The sequence below is a fragment of the Dreissena polymorpha genome, chromosome 3, assembly GCF_020536995.1.
Source record: "Dreissena polymorpha isolate Duluth1 chromosome 3, UMN_Dpol_1.0, whole genome shotgun sequence".
NCBI classification, from domain to species: domain Eukaryota; kingdom Metazoa; phylum Mollusca; class Bivalvia; order Myida; family Dreissenidae; genus Dreissena; species Dreissena polymorpha.
The window spans coordinates 25,798,794-25,815,774 of NC_068357.1; the positions used below are offsets into that span (position 1 = coordinate 25,798,794).

The 16,981-nt window shown below is 35.2% G+C and overlaps 1 protein-coding gene across 2 annotated transcripts in view; it reads left to right on the forward strand.

Moving 5' to 3' along the window:
* The window catches only part of LOC127873345 (uncharacterized), a 47,466-nt gene that overhangs the window by 7,577 nt on the left and 22,908 nt on the right, over positions 1–16,981 (forward strand). For both annotated transcript variants that reach the window (XM_052417194.1, XM_052417195.1), the window contains exons 3-7: positions 5,339–5,407; positions 7,426–7,485; positions 8,674–8,836; positions 10,956–11,309; positions 12,709–12,781. In XM_052417194.1, coding sequence (XP_052273154.1) covers positions 5,339–5,407; positions 7,426–7,485; positions 8,674–8,836; positions 10,956–11,309; positions 12,709–12,781 — 719 coding nt within the window. The remainder of the gene's footprint in view (positions 1–5,338; positions 5,408–7,425; positions 7,486–8,673; positions 8,837–10,955; positions 11,310–12,708; positions 12,782–16,981) is intronic.

Here is a 16,981-nt window from a genome sequence, read left to right on the forward strand (position 1 = left end):
GTAACATAGTGGGTGGGAAAAACATGATGAACAAGATGTGTTTGTGAAACACAATGTCCCCCTATATGACGTTTGACCTTGTAGGATGACCTGACCTTGACCCTTCACCACTCAAAATGTGCAGCTCCATGAGATACACATGCATTTTAAATATAAAATTGCTAGCTTCAATATTGCAGAAGTGACATTACACGAGCAATTTTGACCCATATATTTGACCTTGAAGGATGACCTTGACCTTGACCTTTCACCACTAAAAATGTGCAGCTCCATGAGATACACATGCATTCCAAATATCAAGTTGCTATCTTCAATATTGCAAAAGTATTCATAAAATTAGCGATTTGGGCCACATATATTTGACCTCTGACCTTTAAGGATGACCTTGACCTTTCACCACTCAAAATGTGCAGCTCCATGAGATACACATGCATGCCAAATATCAAGTTGCTATCTTCAATATTGCAAAAGTACTCATAAAATGAGCGATTTTGGCCACATATATTTGACATCTGACCTTGAAGGCTGACCTTGACCTTGACCTTTCACCACTCAAATTGTGCAGCTCCATGAGATACACATGCATGCCAAATATCAAGTTGCTATCTTGAATATTGAAATACTGCAAAAGTGTACATTAAATGAGCGATTTTGACCCATATAATTGACCTTTGACCTTGAAGGATGACCTTGACCTTGACCTTTCACCACTCAAAATGTGCAGCTCCATGAGATACATATGCGTGCCAAATATCAAGTTCCTATCTTCAATATTGCAAAGTTGTTGCAAATGTTAAAGTTGGCGCAAACCAACCAACCAACCAACAGACCAACCAACCAACAGACAGGGCAAAAACAATATGTCCCCCACTACTATAGTGGGGGACATAAAAACACTGGAATAAGGAGAACAATTAATTATAGGGGTTTATTGTATGAACCTTCATTTGTAAGGAAAGATAAGATGATTAAACTTTCAGACTCGAAACCACGTTGTTTGTATTCATCAAATATTCGGTTCGGAAGGTGGCGAATAACGAATACGATTCGTCCACAGCCGTATTCAAGTAATAGGAATATTCAAAGGTATCGTTACAGCCCTAGAGTGTACTGTTTGGTAAACACTCAATTTGCCATACTGTCAGGTCATCCCACTCAATAAGTTAAATTTTAATAGTATGTTTTCAATATGGGTTTAATTTATAATAATTAAAGATTAATAATGTTTCAATCATTTTGGTGATTAGTCCTTCTTTTATAGTGCTTTTTTAAGCTGGAACTTTCCTGCATGTTGTTTTTATCTTAACCACGCTTACTGTGACACATTCTTCTATGATGTGTCAGAAATGTAACATAAACAGCGCGAGATTTCAAGTCATCTAACATGTGTGTGAGGTAGTGCATTTTATTTACTGAAAGTTTATATCTCAAACAATCATGGAATAGTTTCATTTATTTCATGTATTGAAATGCACATAAATGTTATACAAAATAAGTTGCACTTATTGTGATAAAGATTTCTTCATATCAATATTTTTAGCTCGCCTGATTGATCAGGTGAGCTTTTGTGAACGGTCTTTTCGTCGTATGTCCGTCCGTCCGTTAACATTTGCTCGTAAACACTCTAGAGGCCACATTTCTTGTCCCATCTTCATGAAACTTGGTCAGAAGCTTTGTCCCAATGAAATCTGGGCCAAGTTCGAAACTGGGTTATGCCGGGTCAAAAACTAAGTCACTAGGTCAAAAAAAAAAGAAAAACCTTGTAAACACTGTCAAAGTCACATTTCATGCCCAATCTTCATGTAACTTTGTCAAAATGTTTGTCTTATTAATATCTTGGTTGAGTTCAAAAGTGGTTCCGATCTGTTGAAAAACATGGCCGCCAGTGGGCGGGGCAATTTTCCTTATTTGGCTATAGAGAAACCTTGTAAACACTCTAGAAGTCACAACTTTTGCCCAATCATCATGAAAGTTGGTCAAAACATTGGTTCAATTGATGTCTCGGACGAGTGCGAAAATGGTCGAGATTGGTGAAAAAACATGGATGCCAGTGGGCGGAGCATTTTTCTCTATAGGTATATAGTGGCAGTTTTCCCTATTTGGCTATAGAGAAACCTTGTAAACACTCGAGAAGTCACAATTTTTGCTCAATCATCATGAAAGTTGGTCAAAACATTGGTTTTATTGATATCTCGGACGAGTTTGAAAATGGTCTGGATCGGTGAAAAAACACGGCCGCCAGTGGGCCGGGCATTTTTCTCTATATGTTTATAGTGAAAACATGACTGTGAACACAGTAGAAGTCACATTTTTGGCCCAATTTTCATGAAGTTTGCTCAGAACATTTGTTTCCTTGATACGAAAGTTGAGTTCAAAAATGGTTCCGGTCAGTTGAATAACATGGCTGCTGGGATAATAATAGTAAAATGGTTTCCGGATGATAACTCAAGAACGCTTAGGCCTAGGATCATGAAACTTCATAGATACATTGATCATGACCTGCAGATGACCCCTATTGATTTTCAGGTCACTAGGTCACAGGTCAAGGTCACGGTGATCCAAAGCAGTAAAATGGTTTCTGGATGATAACTCAAAAAGGCTTATGCCTAGGATCATGACACTTCATAGATACATTGATCATGATTCACAGATAACCCCTATTGATTATTAGGTCACTAGATCAAAGGTCAAGGTCACAGTGCCAAAAAGCTTATTCACACAATGGCTGTCAAGGTCACGGTGACTCATCTTAGAAAAATGGCTTCCAGATGATAACTCAAGAATGCTTACGCTAGGATCATGAAACTTCATAGGTATATTGATCATGACTCGCAGATGAAATAATGATGAAACCTGACCAGGAAGTTTGTCTGGACAATATCTAGGTCATGTTTGACAATTGGTAAAGATTGAATGAAACGACTCCCCTCAGGTGAGCGAACTAGGGCCATCTTGGCCCTCTTGTTTTTGGTAATTATTATTATTTAAAGCAATAAAAGATGTAATAGGTTTTGAATGTACAAATTTTAAATTTCATATGTGTTTTCCAACAATACCTTCTTCATGTCTTATCATGAAATAATCATATTCAATACAAGCAAACAATATTTTTTATCTTTCTCCTCCATTTTTATGTCCATTATACCGTAATTGATTTTTGTAAAGTGGGTTACATTACCACGCAATACATAGCTTTTATGAATTTAATGCAGGCAACTCTATTCTCATTTTGAGCAATTTTTCATTTAATGACAATGATTATCTAACTATCTAACATATTACACTGCAACGCCGATGTATCGCGGACCGTTATATCGCGCTGTCCAATATATCGCGCTTTGGCTATGGCTCCCAAAAATCCGACAAGCATAATCACTAAATGTCATGTTTTAATCTGAGAATTCGCTAACTGGAGCAAAAAAAACCGGTTCTTGCAAGTATTAACACCCTATATGTCACGGCTTACTATGGCACGCAGTGAAGCGTGAAAAACAGTCGATAAGTGACAGTGTTGTGTACACACGGCTGGGGTTGTTTTTAACACTTAACAAATAACCAATAAGTGTCATTTCAAAGGTAATTATGGCAGTTTACTGGTATATAAATCGTTTAATTTCGGTACTGGTCATGAATTTCTTTGTTCTAATAAAAAGCGCGCGAAAATTGGCGTGGATGTATTTATTTGTAAATAAAAGTTTCGTTACGGGTACAACATTGAGATAATTTAATTTCCATAAAAAGTTTCGTTATAAATTTCAACTAAACTACCGCGGTATCTCGCGAATTATGTGGCATTGACATTTCCTCTTAATAAAATATCATTCAAACACGCTGTATCGTTACCGTTACGCTGTTTCAGTTCCTTCATTAGGACTATTTATAAGGGTAAATTCGAATCTATGCACAATTATATTTTAGACTTTTTTTTAAGGCAAGAATTTTTTTTTAACTGTTTCGCGAGCGATCGTTCAAGAAAATGAAAACAATAATTTACATTTTGGTTTTTATGATAAATACAGATACGTATGTAGTTATTAAAAATGTTTATTGTAGAATTGGTTTGCAATTATTACTATAAAAATATGTAGCATCGCCGTATATAAAATGAAAACATTGGGGAAATTTGACAAATTAACCGCAATACAATTTAGTTAGACATTTCTCGAATTATATCGCGCGCCGGATATATCGCGCTCGCGATCTTTGGATCCCAACAACCGCGATATATCGGCGTTGCAGTGTACTGCAACTTGTATTGGAAAAAAAACCTGTCTTCTGCAAATTTTGAGATTTTTTATCTTTCCATATGTGTTGTTTGGTGAAGGGTTAGCTTCTGACGACATTGAGGCTAAACAAGAAATTGTCTGCAGTTTGCAAATAAAAGAAACTCCATGTGGTGCAGGAGACATGATTGATGTATATGATATTATACAAGAACAAATGTAAAAGGTTTACACTGGAATGATTTTTATCTGACCATCATGTTGCTTGTGCAGGACATAACTTAAAATCTATCAGAGTTAAAAGCACAAAACTTCATTGGTAAATATATTTCATCTGAAGGAGGGGCAATTTTCATCAGCCATAAAAATTGATACCATAATTGCATTTGTATCGCCTTTTCTAAATGTTTCATACTTAAATGCTTTCTGGGATCACACTTCTTTTGACATATACTCAATATGATTTGCATGTTTCCCTTTAAATCCAACTAAAAAAAATTATGAAAAAAAAAACACTTTCATAATAAAAATGCGTTTGCAAATTTCTGACGGACTCATGAGCAAACATGACATTTGCTATAGCATTATCATAAATCATGTCCACTCAATGCAATCCATAAAAGATAAATTCAAACATGCTGTGTTATATATGTATCTTCTGTAGTACATGTAAATATCTTAATTACGAGAACTCACATTTGTATGCATACAATATGTAAAATATCTATGATTGGCAGGGATTCATGAATTGACAAATACTGTTGATTTGTCACCATGATGGTCACCCAAAATCCAGTAACCATGAATAATTGTAAATCACTAAGATAGTCTTGAAAAGGAAATGACACACATAAAAAATTATTTTATTGCATATAAACTTAGTAATGGATACTAGAATAATCCGTTGCAAAATTGATCTTTAAAAATTGCACCTAGTGACAATTTAGGTGCAAATTGTGGGCAATATGGACATGGTTTACCAACTGTTTTGTATAAGTTCAATACATTAATTCCCATTTAATCTAAAACACATTTTGATTGTAAGCAATATCAGGTTATTAGCTTTTTCAAGAATTAAGTTCATTTGTTTTTACTATCATTATTGTGTTATTCAGGTTTACTGGAAGGGAAATTTAGCTGTGAAATCCAGCAATATTGTTTTTGCTGTGATTCCTTTGTTATTGGTAAGTGAATAACCCATTTTAAACACATGTTTATAGACTATTTTGGTCACTTTCGCATTGCCATGCTTGTGCTCATTTATTGTCAGTTGTGTAAATATAATGATGAACTGGACTTGTTCAAGTTATATGTATAAACTTTCTATTTTGTTTGTTCTTCTGTCCACCCGTCTGTACGAGCGTAACCTAAATGACAGGTTTCATTTAACATCAACAATGCCTTGTACAAATAGCAGTCTCAATGGAGGATTGTTTGTGCATGTGTGTGTGTGCCCAAGCTTGTTTTTGGTTGTACTTTGTCATGCATCATGCCATTTTATAATAACTTACCATTAAATGAACACAATTATAAGACAATGTGATGAATATATCTCCCATCTTCCTATGTCAAAGGTCAAGGTCACACATAAAGGTTACATGTCAAAATTTGCCATTAACAGCTTTTCCAGACTGTAACAATGGCTTTCATAGTTAGATTTTAAAATAACATTCCACAAACAACCACCACAAGATTTCAGCATGTAGCGTCTATAACTGTTTCCCTAGCTCATAGGTCAAGGTCAAACAAATAGGTAAAAAGTCCAATTTTGCCATTAAACAGCTTACCAGGTCTTTAACTTTGTAATTCATCAACCAATTGTAAAATAACTTACAACATTAAAGGACCACCATGAGGACACAGCATTTAACATTTAATAACCATGTCCTTACCTTAAAGTCAAAGGTCACAATTAAAACAGCTTTGTTATCCATCATGCAATTAAAATAACTAATACAAATGGCCACAATGAGAAGATGAAGTGTCATGTAATATCTTTATACCTCAAAAGTCAAGGTCAAATTTAAAGGTCAAGGGTTAAATTTGACAAAGAACTCCTGACTGAAGTTTAATCTTTCATCATGCAATTTTAAATAATATGTCAAACACGCTCACCATGTGGACAAGTTGTATCACCCCTTGAGCAAAAGTCAAGTGACTCACAATAAATGTCAAGGTCAAACAGGTGTTTCACAATTACAAGCATTATTGACAACTCCCTCGATATGTTGCCAAATAAATTGTCCCAAATAAAGAAACTGTTAAAATGCCTATAATATCATATTCCTCCTTGAAAGGTCAATACCTAAGAAGAAACCTTTAAGTTTATGTATATTCTTTATCAAGAAATGCTGAGAGAAAAGGTTCTTAGGCTATATCTTAGATACCAAGATTTTAACATGAAACTTCATTGGCGTATTGACATTAATGAGGAGAACTGCCATGCCTAAGAACTATATCCTGTCACTTTCTTAAATAAGAGTTATTGCCCTTTGTTTTTGTATGATGGAACTTTCCAGGGATATATCTCAGATATGGTACAACATTTCATTATGAAACTTCATAGGTGTGTAGAAATCAATGGGAAGATTTTTTTTAAGGGCTATATCTCAGATACCATGCAAGATTTCAACATTAAACTTCATGGTGTATTGCTTTTAATGAAGAGAAGCACCATGCACAAGAACCATAACCCTGCAGTTTTTTAAGTAAGAGTTATTGCCCTTTGTTGTTTTTTTTATGATCTAACTTTTCAAGGCTATATCTCAGATACGTTACAGGTTTCAACATGAAATGTCATTGGTGTGTAGATATCAATGAGGAGAATAGCAATTCATAACACCAGTTTACCCTATACTTTATTATTACCTATTAATTATTGCCTTACACTAATGATTATACTGTATACAAAGAGATTTGCATTGATCCATAAACAAAGTTTATTTTGCATGGGATATCAATTTCAACAAATTTGCTTGTTATATATTGAACTCCTGTGCATAATTCATTGTGCACTCTAGAAACAGCCTCTTATGTTTAAGGTCAGAGCCACCAATTTTGTTTAAAAATGATATTGTAAATCGTTTTCAGAGTAGAGCTTTAGAATGTCTTTATGCATGAATAGACAAAAGTAAAAATGGGGTAGGGGATACAATGTTTTAATCAAATACATGTACACATGTAATGTTTTGCTTGTTTTCAGCTCAATGGATGTTTGGCTTTAGATCTTAAAGTTTGCATGAAGACTTGTATTAACCAAAAGGTATGTTTAAATAATGTTAAGTATCATAACTATTTAAATTGTCTAAAAATCATTCATGGTAAGAAATTTTAGTATTTCAATTGTATTTATAAACGTCCAACTTATTTGCCAATATAATATAAATTATGTTTTTCGAACAATGCCTGTACATTTTATATGATTGATGTCATATAAATGATTGAAGTAATTCAATTGAATATTAATTTGTATCAATTTTCTGTATAAATGTACAATATCCATTTAACTATCAACATTCACTCAAACTGTCTGTTTTGAATGCTACTTGTGAAGCCAAAAATCTGACCCCAAAAGAATACTTTCCAGTTATTAATTAAAACTTACTAATTAAAATGTTTGTATATTCAAAGGGGGTAAACACGTGATAGTCAAGATGGGGACATCCATACCTAGACAGTTATTTTTCGCCGTTTTATACCCTTTATTACTCTTGTTTAATTTTTAAATGACGCTCACTTTCCAGCCAAATCAGTAAAAAAAGTGGTAAGCTTTTATTTCGTATTTAAATTCGCTTTATATCTCGACTTAACTCCGCGCAAATTTTCTTAGTTTAGCCCTTATTAGGTCATTCCGCTAAGAAATTTCGCACCGAGTAAAGTCGAGATATAGAGCGAATATTTCTATAAAATAAACGCCAGTAACTTCCTTGCCAATATGGCTGGAAAGTGGGCGTAATTTTCAAAAATAATACAAGTAATAAAGGGTATTAAACGGCGAAAAATACTGCCCTCGGCATGGACGTCGACATCTTGATAATCACTTGATTACCCCCTCTGATATTGTGTGTGCATTATAGTTTCTGTTTTATTTTATCAACTTGACAAGAATGAAAAAAAAATGGTAGAAGTTAAAGAAGACTTGACACATTCAAACAATCTTTGTTACTCATGTGTAATATTATTTCACACTGGTCAACTTGGATTCGGATACAAACCACTGAGTCATTTACTTGTAAAACAGCTCATCCAGGAAAAGTGCTATTTGGTTAACTTGCCACTGTGATATGACTGAAATACTGTTTAAAACTGAAAAAATAATTAATATTAATTTTAATTTTAATGAGGTCTTACATAATACCATAAATCATGGTCTATGATATATTGCTTTGAAGCTGACACCCTTGTCTTGTGACAACGCTATACAATTATAGTTCAAAATGTCATATTTCAGGACTTACCTATTCAAAGTATATGTCCAGAAATCAGAGCATGTGATTGGATATGTGAAGCATACTACAAGAATTGTCCAGGAAACACAAAGTATCATTGTGCAAAGAGTGCCACCACTGGTAACTATACCAGGGAGTGTGCACTTCCTGTAACATGCACAGAAGGTATGTTTTTATGTCCCCCACTATAGTAGTGGGGGACATATTGTTTTTGCCCTGTCTGTCTGTTGGTCTGTTTGCGCCAACTTTAACATTTTGCAATAACTTTTGCTATATTGAAGATAGCAACTTCATATTTGGCATGCATATGTATCTCATGAAGCTGCACATTTTGAGTTGTGAAAGGTCAAGGTCATCCTTCAAGGTCAGAGGTCAAATATATGTGGCCAAAATCGCTCATTTTATGAATACTTTTGCAATATTGAAGATAGCATTTTGATATTTGGCATGCATGTGTATCTCATGGAGCTGCACATTTTGAGTGGTGAAAGGTCAAGGTCATCCTTCAAGGTCAGAGGTCACATATATGTGGCCCAAATCGCTTATTTTATGAATTCTTTTGCAATATTGAAGATAGCAACTTGATATTTGGCATGCATGTGTATCTCATGGAGGTGCACATTTTGAGTGGTGAAAAGTCAAGGTCATCCTTCACAAGGTCAAGGTCATCCTTCAAGGTCAAACATCATATAGGGGGACATTGTGTTTCACAAACGCATCTTGTTGTCATTCAAATCATTCAAATGTTTAAAAGTTTCATGCTAAATGAGCATGTTTTATAAATATCCACAAAATGCCTAGGTTTTTTGCATGCAAGTAACTGGTTAAATATACATTCTATGAAGGTGCTTTCTTTTCATGCCCTCCTTTAAAGAAGGCGGCATAAAGAAGTTGCAAAATATGACAGCCTTTATTTTCATCTGGTATTTTTTTGTCTCGGCCATAACTGTTTAATGTAAAACATCATAACACTAAGTGTCAAGTGTAACATCCGTCTTCCTACCTCAACGGTCACACATAAGTTAAAGTCTTAAAAGGACCTTTTACCGAAAGGTCAAACTTTGCCATGAAAAAGCTAAAACAAATCCTGTCTCAGCCATAAATTTGCCATATATGATATGATTTTGAAATAATTTGGTACAAATCATTAGAGGACATGTTGGGTGTAACACCAGTCTGAATACCTCAATGTTAAAATCATACTTAGAGGTCAAAGTGTGAATTGGAAATTAAATAGCTTACACATTTCTGTATTAGCCATAACATTGCTATATATTAATGGATGTTAAGATATCATAACCTTAGCACAAATGTAAGCTATGGAAAGAAGTGTTGCAAGTAACACTTGTCTTCCTACCTCAATGGTCAAGGTCACACATATAGGTCAGATTTTCAATATGGCCAATTATCAGCTAATCAGACAATCTCTCCCTACTTTAAAGGTCAAAGTCAAACTTAAGAGGTCAAAGTTGGTCATAAAACAGCTTGTCAGTACTTTGTCATTTATCAGACCACAATAAATGAACACCGTTAGGAAACAAGATGTTGTATGAATCACCTGTCTCCCTACCTCAAATGTCAATGTAACACTTAAGGGTAAAACTCATATTTGACCATAAAAAGCTTGATTTTGAGATTAGTGGACTTTTGAAATAAATGTGGAATGTGGGGGGCAGTCTTGTGTTATGGAAACATGTCTTGTTCTGCATGGTCAACTTTTACCTTTCTGAGAAACATTAGTTTTTTTAAGTAGTAGATAAAACTTATTGACAAAACAACAAAAGACCTTTGAAGTACAACTGTTAACCGATACTAGCTTAAATGTCAATTTGTGTTTTGATTTGCATGGACCAATCTTAATGAAGCTTTGGATGTAACCAGTTTGCATTGAGACCTACCTCGGAAATACATGTTAGGCTAATGTTAGGTCGACAAGACTTTAAATAGAAATATGGTTTCTGGTCAATTAATCATTTTTAGATGGAGTTATTTTGCTGACATTAGACATATAGGTAGTTTACACGCATACCAAGCTTGGAAATTAAGAATTGGAAGTCAAGTCAAGGTCAAAGTCACTGTTACTAAAATTGAAAAGTTTTCACTCAATAACTTGAGTATTAATGGAGGTATTGTGTTGAAATTGTGTGCTAAGTTACTTGCAAGTGAAACTTAAAAAATCTGGTTTTGTGACATTGCCATGTTTATTGTTTGTATTATTGAAATTGAAAATATACAAAGTACCACCATGTTATTGCCTTTAATATAAGAAAAATATTTTATTCAGGCACAGAACCAGTGATCACCAAGAAGAATGGTTCTCCAGTTGTTTATTGTGTACCATGCCCTGATAAAATGTATTACAATAGTGCCAAAAATCTCAGTTCAGATACTTTTTCCAATTGTCACGAGAAGAAAAGTAATCAGTGCACAGATGAATTTCAAAAAAAGGACTGTGCAAAGGAACGTGGCCAGAAACCGTGGGATGAGCAGTCTATAAGTGATGGGTTCTGCAGATGTGATGCCAGAAATGGATATGCACCATTTGACGATTCTTCTCTGTTTAAACATGAATACTGTTTCACTAGAGCAGAAAATTGCAGAAAAGTGTACTGTGAAAATGGCATGGAACTTTCTCTAAGTAAGTTCACAAAAGCCAATGTTGTGATGAAGTGTTAGAGGGTAACAAATCTTCAGAACATTTTAAAGCGACTTATGTCCCTATAATATTGGTATGCTTAAATGAATTTTTAGCTCGGCTGTTTCCAGAGAAAACTCTAGGTATTGTCATAGCCAGCTTGTCGTCCGGCGTCTGCTGTTTGGTGTCTGCCGTCCACCGTGCTAAAACCTTAACTCTAAAATCAAAGTGCTTCCACCCACAACTTTGAAACTTCATATATAGATGCACCTTCATGAGTTCTGCACGCCACACCCATTTTTGGGTCACTAGGTCAAGGTCAATGTGACCTCTAAAAAAAGAAAAAAAATTCTGACAATCTTTCATTAATACAAAACTGCACCCGCAGCCGAGCTTTGGCACCCCTTATGCGGTGCTCTTGATTTTTATTATGTATTGTTCCCATTTGTTAACTCGTCCAACTCCATACATGTACATCACAGCTTGTGTTTTTGACACCTTTTAAGTTTTAAATGATCATAAAGTAATGAATTTTGACTGCAGTCAATTGTTGCTGGTTAAGTCAACTACATGTAACTTATAGGTCTGGAAATGTCAAAAAAGACTGATAGTTCCATAGGATAGGCCAATAAAGTGTAGATCTTTTTTGGGGTAACTAGCTAAAAAATCGGATAAGAATCCAGTAATTTTGCTGGAATTTTACTCCAAAATTTAACATAGACATTTTGACGATAAAGCTTGAGGTATTACAATATTTAAGCAATCAAAGATTAAAAAGGACATAAGTGGTACAGTAAATATTACACCACTGTTTAGGTAAGTTCCCTTAAATTTTATTTAAAGACATAATTATCATTTGTTTTTTATCTACGTCACATTTAAACATTCATGGATAACAGTTCACACTCTTTATGAAGTCAGTTTTGCTATATTCTGTTGAAAGCAAGTCCTCTAAATGTGATAAGTAGATTTGTCTGTGTCCAAACGTGAAGTGGGCGCATCCAGTGTTATCATTTCCAAAGTTTGTCGATTTTGTTTCTTGGCATAACAAGAAATAATGCCCTTCTAATTGTGCTTACTCTCTGTCTCTGTAAAATGTTTCTTTACAAAACTTGGTACATGTATAAACGTTACTGGTAATTCTAACAAATATGGGAATACAATTTTCATAATTTCATTATTACGATTATATTTTATTATTTTTATATCGCATGGAGGGTTTGTACTTTACTGCTTTTTTCTTATCTAGTAAAAAAAAAGACAGACACATAATTTTATTTGTCAGACGCTTATTTTTCCAGCCCATTAAATACAAACAATATTTTTTCATTAATTTAAGTTTTCAAACTGTTAGAAATAATATTGTTCTTAAATATCCTTTTGAACATATTTTTTTATTCAGACTACGTGTGTATCCCAAAGTGTCCATTTGGATTCAATCGGACTAAATTATCTGATGAATGCAAGAACCTCACGTAAGTTTGCTTGATTTTTCTGGGGTACATATTTGAAAGCATACTGTGTAGAATTCCTGAAATTTCGACATAAATGAGGCATTTTATAAATAAACATATTTTGTGTAGAGTGTTTATGCATAAGAATACAATGCTAAAATAAAAAACCAGATTGCAAATTAAGGTTGATCTAATAAGTGCTCTAAGTTTTGGTTGTGGGGAATAAAATAACACATACTATTGTTTCCTTTAAGATAATTTTACACCTTAAAGTTATTAGTCCTAATTTAAGGTCAATGTCGAAAGAGGAGGTCAAGAGATAAATGTCTGAAATTTTCAGAAAAACTTATTCTGGAGCTTAAGAGAGTATGCACAATTTGTCAAATATTTATGAATTTATATAAAATGTGTAAAAAAAACTTATACATATATTTCAATATAAATAAAAATAAAAGTTAAGAAGAACATGTGTTGAAAAATGCGAAATAAGCCAGATATTTAATTCTGAAATCGAAAATGTCTGTACAGTCGAATTCACCGGCATCATGTATATCATGCATGTACGATGTGAATCAAAATTAAGTTTTACGGATATTTTTAATTTCCTGCAGCGATATCTATTCATACGACACATGAACGCTAACTCAGATCCTAATAAACAGACAAATGCTTCGGTTATGGTAAGAAAATATGTACAAAATATCTTCATCACAATCGGCTCGGGGCGCTTATTTGTCTTTGCTGCATTTTATTTGTCTTCAATTTATAATTTTAAGCCTATTTTGTGTTATTGTAACATATTTGTATCAATATATTACAATTTAACACATATACAAATCGTGCTTACTCTCTTTAATCTTGATCAGTGTGGATTGATTTTTATGCTCCCCGAAATTTTTTGGGGAGCATATAGTTGCCAGTTCATGCTTCCCGAAAATTTTCGGGTAGCATATAGTTGCCAGTTTGAAGTTCCGTACTTCCTTACTTCCGACCTTCCGTCACACTTTTGTTACAGTTTCTCATAAGCTCCTTCAATATTTGTTCGATCTCTTACATATTCGACATATAGGTACCTTGCATGGACCTCTACCTTTTGATGAGGTTTGAGGTCACTGGGGTCAAGGTCACCAAGGCTAATAATATATTTTTCTGTCGCAGATTTTGTTACAGTTTCTTATAGCACCCTCAATATTTTTCCCATCTATTATATATTTGGCTTGTAGGTACCTTTCATGGACCTCTACCTTTTGATGAGGTCACTGGGGTCAAGGTCACCAAGGCTAATAATAGATTTTTCCGTCACAATTTTGTTACAATTTCTCATAGCGCCTTCAATATTTTACCGATCTCTTACATATTTGGCATGTAGGTACCTAGCATGGACCTCTACCTTTTGATGAGGTTTGAGGTCAAGGTCAAGGTCACCGAGGCTAATAATATTTTTTTTTGGGTGATTATTAACACATAGATTGACAAAGCGCATCATCGGGGAGCATCCATCAGCTTCACTGATGTTCTTGTTAAATAGTTATCAAAAGATCGGGGGTATATTGTTTTTGGTCTGTCTGTCTGTCTGTCTGTCTGTCTGTCTGTCTGTCTGTCTGTCTGTCTGTCTGTCTGTCTGTCTGTCTGTCTGTCTGTCTGTCTGTCTGTCTGTCTGTCCTGTCTGTCTGTCTGTCTGTCTGTCTGTCTGTCTGTCTGTCTGTCTGTCTGTCTGTCTGTCTGTCTGTCTGTCTGTCTGTCTGTCTGTCTGTCTGTCTGTCTGTCTGTCTGTCTGTCTGTCTGTCTGTCTGTCTGTCTGTCTGTCTGTCTGTCTGTATGTCTGTCTGTCTGTCTGTCTGTCATTGTATGTGTGTGTCACAAAACTTTAACCTTGGTTAAACTTTTATAACTTTTGCAATATTGAAGTTAGCAACTTCATATTTGGCATGCATGTGTATCTCATGTAGCTGCACATTTTGAGTGGTGAAAAGTCAAGGTCGTCCTTCAAGGTTAAAGATCAAATATCATTGTATTTTTCGTTCCTAAAACTTTAACCTTTGTTAAAGTTTGGTCATAACTTTTTGAATATTGAAGATAGCAACTTGATATTTGGCATGCATGTGTATCTCATGGAGCTGCACATTTTGAGTGGCTTAAGGTCAAGGTCATCATTCAAGGTCGAAGGTCAAAGTTAGGGTTTCAAAGCGGCGCAATAGGGGGCATTGTGTTTCTGACAAACACATCTCTTGTTTTTCAGAAGTGATAAGGTTTGTTAGAGTCCTGCTCCCATAAACATGGTGCAATGTCAAAGTTGCAAAGCAAGATTGAAGGTCAAAAAGGTCAAATATAAGATATAGACCATGAACACTGTACAGGGCATAACTTTGTTCATCATGGCTGGATTTTCAAATATCTTGACATAAGTGATAATCATGATGGGTCACAAGACAAGGCAAGACCCAGGCCCCTGTTGCCGAGGTCAAGGTTACAACTTTAATGCACTCTCACTGGTGAAAATGTTGTTTACAGCATGATTTGCATCCTTCACTGGAGAACAAATCTACCATGACATATATAGCTTTATTTATGACCTTATATTAAAGTGGGATATATTCCTTTAGTTCTTTTGTAGTGGCAGTGCTTCAAATGTATGCAGTGACCTCTATGACTATCTTAAGTTCTGACCTGTGATTCACAGAGCAGAAGTATTCCCCATTTTACAAAATTCAGGTTAAGTTAAGGTTAATTTTACATGTTGGTAAATATTTTTAAAACTGCTACAGATATTCAGCTGAAAGTTAAAGCACCTTTTTATTTTGATGCCCCCCTTTGTAGAAGAGGGGGTACCCCCTTAGAAGAGGAGGGGATATGTTGATTTGCACATGTCGGTCGGTCAGTCTGTCGGTTGGTCCGTCCACCAGGTGGTTTCTGGATGATAACTCAAGAACGCTTGGGCCTAGGATCTCGAAACTTCATAGGTACATTGATCATGACTTGCAGATGACCCCTATTGATTATGAGGTCACTAGGTCAAAGGTCAAGGTCACGGTGACCCGAAATAGTAAAATGGTTTCTGGATGATAACTCAAGAACGCTTAGGCCTAGGATCATGAAACATGATAGGTAGATTGATCATGACTCGCAAATGACCCCTATTGATTTTTAGGTCAAAGGTCAAGGTCAAGGTGACCCGAAATAGTAAAATGGTTTCCAGATGATAACTCAAGAACGCTTATGCCTAGGATCATGAAACTTGATAGGTAGATTGATCATGACTCGCAGATGACCCCTATTGATTTTCAGGTCACTAGGTCAAAGGTCAAGGTCACGGTGACCCGAAATAGTAAAATGGTTTCCGGATGATAACTCAAGAACGCTTATGCCTAGGATCATGAAACTTGATAGGTAGATTGATCATGACTTGCAGATGACCCCTATTGATTTTCAGGTCACTAGGTCAAATGTTAAGGTCACGGTGACCCAAAATAGTAAAATGGTTTCCGGATGATAACTCAAGAATGCTTATGCCTAGGATCATGAAACTTCATAGGTACATTGATCATGACTCGCAGATGACCCCTATTGATTTTCAAGTCACTAGGTCAAAGGTCAAGGTCACGGTGACCCGAAGTAGTAAAATGGTTTCCGGATGATAACTCAAGAACGCTTATGGTTAGGATCATGAAACTTCATAGGTACATTGATCATGACTGGCAGATGACCCCTATTGATTTTCAGGTCACTAGGTCAAAGGTCACGGTGACCAGAAATAGTAACATAGTTTCCGGATGATAACTGAAGAACGCTTATGCCTATGATCATGAAACTTCATAGGTAAATTGATCATGACTGGCAGATAACCCCTATTCATTTTCAGGTCACTAAGTCAAAGGTCAAGGTCACGGTGACCAGAAATAGTAAAATGGTTTCCCGATGATAACTCAAGAACGCTTATGGCTAGGATCATGAAACTTCATAGGTACATTGATCATGACTGGCAGATAACCCCTATTGATTTTCATGTCACTAGGTCAAAGGTCAAGGTCACGGTGACCTGAAATAGTAAAATGGTTTTCCGATGATAACTCAAGAAAGCTTATGGCTAGGATCATGAAACTTCATAGGTACATTGATCATGACTCGAAGATGACCCCTATTGATTTTCAGGTCACTAGGTCAAAGGTCAAGGTCACTGTGACAAAAAACATATTCACACAATGGCTGTCACTACAACTGAGA